The sequence below is a fragment of the Sinocyclocheilus grahami genome, unplaced genomic scaffold (genome assembly GCF_001515645.1).
Source record: "Sinocyclocheilus grahami isolate Dianchi unplaced genomic scaffold, SAMN03320097.WGS_v1.1 scaffold372.1, whole genome shotgun sequence".
NCBI classification, from domain to species: Eukaryota; Metazoa; Chordata; class Actinopteri; order Cypriniformes; family Cyprinidae; genus Sinocyclocheilus; species Sinocyclocheilus grahami.
This window is the reverse complement of record NW_015505551.1, coordinates 243,990-252,445: the sequence shown is the minus strand read 5'-3', so window position 1 is coordinate 252,445 and position 8,456 is coordinate 243,990. Positions and strand designations below refer to the sequence as shown.

Below are 8,456 nucleotides of genomic sequence, written 5' to 3'. Positions count from 1 at the left end.
GACACTTCCACACTTCCTCCTCCACCTTTTAATGACTTCTTTACATACTCGTGCTTCAGTCTTTCCCCAGTTTGACGGCTATTTCCCATACAGTTCTCCTCTCTCCACACAACATGCTCCTCAGCAAAGGTGGGTCTAGAATTTTGATTCTTTCTGCTAGTGAGAGGCTTCGTCACTGCAAAGTGTGCTTTCAGTCTGACTTCTCTTAAACGTGCTGAGACAGATCCTTACTCTGTTCAGCGCTGAACTGGTGAGCAATTCCAGCTGGACGTGGACGACAAGCTTTTTTGGGGGACTTGAACCTACAATATTCGAGAAATCACTGATTTGGAACGACCAGTTTCTCTTGCAGTGGCTGAAAGATTCATCCCTTTAGCTTTCATCTGGACAACCTCCTGTCGAAAGGTTTTAGTCACCTTAGACCGGCCCGTTGTCTTGCAATCTCAGTGAAAATTAGAGGAATGCTGCCAGTTAAATAGGGATTGTCATATAAATAAAGAAATTAGCACCATGTGCCAGATTAACACAGATAACTATGTGTGTTCTCTCATTTTGATCAGTTATTTTTCAAATATCTCATATAAGCTTTTTATACTGTGCTTCAGAATACAATTCATTTATGAAATATGCTAAAAAAACTGCCCTTCTACCACTGTTAGGATAACTTCAAATAGGACTAAGCAGTGACCTTGACATTTTGGAAATTGTAGGTTGTTCTCTAATTTTGATCTCCACTGTACAAATCTTTTGTGTTTTATCAACTCTTTTACGTCCTTATTACATATATAATAAACGTCCTTATTATGTTTCTGGGCCTTGACCATGGTAGGACCCTTGCTGTCTATATATGGGAGGGTCAGAAAGCTGTTGGATTTCATCAAAAATATCTTAATTTGTGTTCCGAAGATGAACGAAGGTCTTACAGGTTTGGAATGACATGAGGGTGAGTAACTAATGACAGAATTGTCATTTTTGGGTGAACTATCTCTTTAAGATAACATCTAAATAACAATATGATGGCTGATAAACGGGCAAAATCTAATTCTGTTGAAGTGAAATACGTACAGTATGATACTACATACAAAAAAGTACAGTAACATTACTTAAGAGTTTATGAGGATTCTAGGTCTTACCTCCACATATCTACGTAGATATCATTATTTCCTGAAAGTGAGTCCATTATGGATACTTCCATCTTTGGAACATCTGCTACCAGAAGTACCCAATGATTGCCTCTTACATGCATTGGAAGGAAAATCCATTTCATTTGAGAGAACACCACCTTAAAATAAAAGACATCAAGAAAAAGACACAATATACTGACAAATATAAACATTGTAAGATTTACACTTGTCATAATCACCTTTTCAAACATCCAGGAGTCAAATCTGTCACACTCCCAAAGTAGAGGCATGTAGGTAGAAATATTGAAACAGTGGTATCCAGCGCTGGCTTTGGTGTTGTTTTCGAGCTTCAAAGTGTCCAAATAGCATTTATCACCTGTGACAAACAACAAAGAATCTTAGTTTTGAAGATTTTACTAAGCTTATCCCTCCCTGATATAAAACATTGAACCTATCATGACACCTAATTCTACCTTATCATTTAACCAGTGAGGATGTTTCAGAGTTTCAAAATCACAGCTCCCTAACACCTGTCCACAGACAGACAATCTACCTCCACTGTCTACCTCAACATTCTCTTGCTTGTTCAGCTCTGCCAGAAGTGTCACAGCCTCTGTCAAATAATACCACATTTTAAATTTCACATGCAATAACACCTAAATTAGTTAAATTCCCTTAGTTACAGTATAATACATTTATAACTTCCTTTCTTTCAGAACATGCAACACAACTCCTTGCTCAAGCTCTTGTTCTATCCAGGCTGGACTATTGCAGTGCTCTCTTGGCAGGTCTTCCAGCCACTTCTATCAAACCTCTACAATTAATCCAAAATGCCGCTGCAAGATTAATCTTTAATGAACCGAAAAGAACGCATGTCACACCTCTGTCCATCAATTTGCACTGGCTACCAGTAGCTGCTCGCATTAAATTCAGGGCATTAATGTTTGCCTACAAAACCACCACTGGCTCTGCACCCACTTACCTAAATTCATTACTTCAGAGTTATGTGCCCTCTAGAAGCTTGCGTTCTGCAAGTGAACGGCGTATTATTGCGCCATCTCAAAGAGGCACAAAATCACTTTCACTGACTTTTTCATTAACTGTTCCCCCCTGGTGGAATGACCAGCCCAAATCAATCTGAGCAGCTGAGTCCTTAACCATCTTCAAGAAACGACTAAAAACACATCTGTTCCACCTTTATTTGACCCTCTAACTCTAGCACTTTCTATTCTATTTTAATTCTACTTTATCTATATTTATCTTCTTTGTGTGTGTGTGTATATGTGTGTGCGTGTATGTGTATAATATATGTACGTATGTGTGTATGTATATGTGTATATATATATATGTGTATGTATGTGTATGTGTGTGTGTATATATATATATATATATATATATGTGTGTGTATGTGTGTGTGTGTGTATATAATTTGCAAATAAATTCTTTAAAAATCCTACAATGTGATTTTCTGGATTTTTTTTTTTCTCATTTTGTCTCTCATAGTTGAGGTATACCTATGATGAAAATTACAGGCCTCTCTCATCTTTTTAAGTGGGAGAACTTGCACAATTGGTGGCTGACTAAATACTTTTTTTCCCCACTGTATATATATATATGTGTGTTTGTTTGTATGTATGTGTGTCTATGTATATACAGTAGTGTGAAAAAGTGTTGGCCCCCTTCCTGATTTCTTATTTTTTTGCATGTTTGTCACAGTTTAAGATGAATTTTAAAAAGTGTGCCCCCTAAAGGCACAAGTGACCCCTGCCTGGCCCCCCAGTTACTGTGGTCTAGATAGAACCATCACTGATTCAAACCAATTGAAAGAAATTAAAGATAATATAAATAATATTTGTAATAAATACATATAAAATATAATACATTATTTATAAATATATACTATTTACATATGTATTTTAATACTTACTATTTATTTATTTGTATGTTTGTTTACTCATTGTCTTTACTCATGTTTGTTTACTCATTCTTTTTTTCCAGCTTTTCCCAAATAACCCCAAATAATTTTGAATGACAGCTGATGTTTCTCTGCCTTTCAAATGATTTAGTTTGAACTTTAAATCTTAAATAAATAAATAAAAATAATAATAATAATTATATTGCATTACCTATTCATCTTTCAAAATGACTCATTTGTCCAGTAGATGGAGGTATGCATGCTTGATTTCAGAACTGCTGTCTGGCAGTTGGTGACACTAAAGCATCCCTGCATTGGCACTTTGACCTTCCATTTATAATTTCACAGATAAGATATAAACACTTGTGGACAGAAATTGTTGAATGAATTAATGGTGTCATCAATATGCTCAGCTTAATAGAGGGCAATGTTTACATAACACTCAGGTCACCTTAAGTTGAAGGGCATGTACAATACAGGACAAGTCATCAAGGGGAAAATGTGTAAAAGTTTGTAAATTTTTCCAAAAACACACAGAGCTCGAATTACATTAAAAAAACAGTGTCTACCCCTATAACAACGCCTTATTTAGCTATTTTTTTTCCAAAACTCCATTCATTAAACTGATTACATTTATTTAATAAATAAATATAACAAATCTATCAAATCGACCCATCACACACACACACACACACACACACACACATGTTGTGTTTCCATGTTTTATGGGGACATTCCATAGGCGTAATGGTTTTTATACTCTACAAACTGTATGTGCTATTGCCCTACACCAACCCTACCCCTAAACCTACCCCTTACAGGAAACTTTGTGCATTTTTACTGTCTCAAAAAAACTCATTCTGTATGATTTATAAGCTTGTTTCCTCATGGGGACCTCAAAAATGTCCCCACAAGGTCAAAATTTACTAGTATTACTATCCTTGTGGGGACATTTGGTCCCCATAACGTGATGAATACCAGGTACACACACACACACACACACACACATACATATGCCAACGAATATTATATTAGTTTCTGCATGAAAATTACAGTTTTGGGTATAGCTGACAAGAATATAACAGCTACTTTTATAGCACTTATAAGCATTTTTCAAATTTAAATGTGTCGGTCTCTGTAGCTTTGATAAAGAATATCTCTTTGGTTTTGAGACTTTAGTCTTTGCAACTTCAGGGATCTTATCTATGCACAATCAGCTTGTAACACTCCAAAGAGAAAGGAAAACTTGAAATCGCATCATATGACCCCTTTAAATAAAAAGAGTTTGCACGGTGCGACGTCACCGCTGCGTCATGGACATCTCCTCCCACTCGCTTTGTTTCTTGCTGTTGGACGTGACTGCATCTGTATGAACGTTCGCTTTAAATCATGGCTATTGTGTAAATGTGGGGAGAAAAAAATAGCGTCTCCGTATATGACTTATCCGTGCCATATGATCTCAAGTAAGATCGAGAGCTGCCTTTAGTTTAAAATTAATCAAGGATTTACTGGTTTTATTCGCCGCTGGCTGGGCGATGAAAATGGACCAGGCGGCGAGCCGCTACCAAGTGGTAAGTCTAATTCACGCGTCGTTATATAAGACAATCAAATATGCCATGTTATAGACTGACATAATCGAGTTGTTGATTACTGGCATTTTGTCCGCTTCCCCTTGATCATATAGACTTCCGCATCATGACATCTTCACCGCTACAAAGTGTAGAGTGGCGTTCTTGCGTTCAGGTCCGCTACACGGTGTGCAACTGAATGGACACGTTGCGAAGTTTTATATTGGCATTTCATATTGTCACCCTAACTTAAAAAAATACTCCCCGCCCTTCCCCCAAAATAAAAACAGATAGGCTCGATTTATTAAATGCCAAATACTTCCATGTGATATGCGTGTACGATTAGCTAAGACGCAAAAACGCAACGAAAAAGAGCTCAAGAACGCGACTTGTTTGAGCAGCCCCTAATCAAGCTGGAGATCCTATATAGTGTAGTAGATCATGCTATTTGTAGTAGTTACCATACCGTCGTTTTACTAAAGTAGGCCTTCCATAATGATATCTTAAGCCTATTTGTAATACATTTTTTTATTACATGAATGCTGCAGTTTTACCATAGTAGCTCAATTATTTACACACATATATATATATATATATATATGTATGTGTGTGTGTGTATGCATGTATGCATAATTTTGTCACAATAAAAAAAAGGTTTACATTTTATGGCATCATAGTGCATTCAATATTGTGCATATTAAAGGGTTAGTTCACCCAAAAATGAAAATTAGCCCATAAATTACTCACCCTCAAGTCATCCTAGGTGTATATGACTTTCTTCTTTCAGACGAATCCAGACGAGTCTTTGATCTTTCCAGCTGTTTCATGGCATTCCCCCGGAACTGCTTCCAGTGTACAACAGTGAGCGCAAGCTAAATTAAAGTGATTATTACGTTTTGAATATGGGTATTGTTCTTACAAAAACGCATCGATTCACTACAGAAGGCCTTTGTTCACCCCCCGGAGCCGTGTGAGACACTTTTTTTTAATGGATGGGCACATTTTATTTAACTGCTTTTGGACGGATGCATGCAACACCCGCTGAGTGGCATTAAACCGTTTGAAAGATCAAATACCATTTTTAATGTAACTCCGACAGGACTCGTCTGAAGGATGACTTGAGGGTGAGTAATTTATGGGCTAATTAAATTTTTTGGGTGAACTAACCCTTTAAGGTGTTACAGATAGTTTTGATTCGTTCAAATGCATATTGACGCCATATGGATGTGTGTGGAATATTAGATGCATTTTGAGGTTCAAATTTGACATTTGGCTCAGCTCAGCAAAAAGAACTGCTCTTTATTTAGTACCACTTCTGGCTTTTATAATTCAGCCAAATTTGCCAATGTTTTGTTTGGTATGCGTGCACAAATATCATTAATATAATTTTCAAAGTGATTAAACTAAACCATTAAAAAACAACCTCAGTCCATTCCTTGTGAAGTTCACTCAAATTCTTGAATCGATTTTGCTTGACAATCCTCATAAGGCTGCGGTTCTCTCGGTTGGTTGTGCATCTTTTTCTTCCACACTTTTTCCTTCCACTCAACTTTCTGTTAACATGCTTGGATACAGCACTCTGTTCAAATGCATTTTGAATCATCACGTAAATAAATGGGAAGTTGGGTGCCTGTTGATGTTCAATGTTGAGGCATCACTGGGGCTTTCCAACACAATTTGAGTGGTCACAGGTGATCCTGGAACATTTTAGGGTCACAAAATTGCATTTGGATGCATTTTCAGCAGTTATAGGTATGTTCAGGGGTGCTTAAACCATTTTGTGGCGTCATTTGGCATCATTCAAATGCATTTTAAATCATCATTGGCAGAATTTGGCATGGTTAAATCATTATTTTGAGGCATAGCTGGTGCATTCCAGTGCAATTTGAGTAGTCATTTGGAAGGCCTCATAGGCCATTATAGGCACACTTAAATTGTTCTAATACATTTTGAGGCATGACAGGCGGATTTGGCACATTTACATTACTCTGAACATTAAAGCACTTTGAGACATTAGATCACTTGAACACATTTTGAGGCATGATAGGCATGTTTGTTATTTTTGAATGCATGCTTGGAATCTTCGACAATGTTTTAAAGCATTATAATTAGGGCTGTGCGATTAATCGAAATCGTCATAAAATCGCGATTTGAGCATGCGCGATTTCTAAGTCGCTTTACAGCACGATTTTCCGCGCCCCCGACCTCTCGCAGTATGCTATCCGAACCAATCAGAATGCAGCGCGCCTAAATGGAGCACGAGAACAGAACAGACCGGGCGGGCATACAGACGTAACGCCAGGTTCACATCACACACTCCGTCTGTGGTGCGTATTTTTTCCGCGCCCATGTTAACGGATCAGAGCGTTCACACTGCATGCGATTGCGGTCCGGCAGTGTGCTCCAGGAGCGGTGCGTCTGCAGCAGTCATGCTGCGATCGTTTCCGCAAGGAGTCTATTTCTGCTATGCTGCATGCGCTGGATTAAAGTGACAGCGCATTATTCGTGGTAAAAATGAACATGGATTGACACGGAAATGTAGCAATTACACCATAAATGCATATAATTAAAGGGGTCATATGATGCTGCTAAAAAGAACATTATTTGGTGTAATGAAATGTTTATGCGGTTTAAGGTAAAAAAAACACATTATTTTCCACATACAGTACATTTTCTCCTCTATGCCCTGCCTTTCTGAAACGCGTCAATTTTTACAAAGCTCATCGGTCTGAAAAAGCGAGGGTTGTGCTGTGATTGGCCAGCTATCCAGTGCGTTGTGATTGGCCGAATTCCTCAAGCGTGAGACGGAAATGTTACGCCCCTTACCATATTGTGATGCCCTGTCCGGCCGGAGCGATGATTCAAAAACATGAAAACCCATTATAAACGAGGCATTCGTAGCATCCAGTGGGGACATAATTATGGATTATAATGACTTATACTGTCTTTTTACGCATTGTGTTGCATCGGTAAACATTAAACATTAAACCATGTCTGCATTTGTGATCGGAGAAATGACAAACAACAAGCCCTACTCTACACTGCCCAAAAAACTCGCTTTAAATATATAAAATATAAAAACTCTTTAAATATAAAAAACTTACTTACAGTCTTTGAGTCAGAACAGCCGGCATTGTAGTCTACTCTCCCAGGATCAGGAAACAGTCCTCCATAAAATGTGCTGCACATATCTGAATATTTGGGTTGGGTATATTCTGGAACAGTGTTGTAAATACAACTTAACCACTGATTTCTAGTCGTGTCCATCTTTGGAAGGCCAAACAAAGTAGTTTCGCTTTCACGACGAAACAGCGTCGCACACGGCGGCCTACAGTGAGCAGAGGCCGGGGGCTAGCGTGAGGAACGGCGGGAGGGTTAGAGTGAGCAGAGGCGGCGGGCTTGAGAACGGCGCGGCCGGCGATTTCGACGAAGGAGCGTCCGGAAGGACATGTGACGACTCCGGGCTGGACTCCGCTTCGTCCATGGTGAAAGCCGATCCGGTGATCGGCTTTCACCATGGACGCAAAGTTTGGTGAAAAGGAATTTGGTCTGAGGAATTACCACGGCGCAAAGTTGTAGTAATTCCTCAGCAACCAGCACGGATCAGCTCCAGGCATGACGAAGCAGATATCGCCAAGTATGGTGACCCATACTCGGAATTAGTGCTCTGCATTTACCCATCCAAAGTGCACACACACAGCAGTGAACACACACACCCGGAGCAGTGGGCAGCCATTTTTGCTGCGGCGCCCGGCGCCGTGGTATTGAAGGTGGGAGAGAGCGCTGTACATTCACTTTGGATTTGAAACTTTAGTCTTTGCAACTTTACAGATCTTCTTTATGCACCAA

The 8,456-nt window shown here is 39.0% G+C and overlaps 1 protein-coding gene across 1 annotated transcript in view; it reads left to right on the top strand.

The window, feature by feature from the left end:
• The first annotated feature begins 4,359 nt into the window (after positions 1–4,359).
• Positions 4,360–8,456, top strand: part of LOC107549434 (NEDD4 family-interacting protein 2-like) — a 32,303-nt gene continuing 28,206 nt past the window's right edge. The window contains exon 1 of the mRNA XM_016230499.1: positions 4,360–4,610. Coding sequence (XP_016085985.1) covers positions 4,575–4,610 — 36 coding nt within the window. The 5' untranslated portion in view covers positions 4,360–4,574. The remainder of the gene's footprint in view (positions 4,611–8,456) is intronic.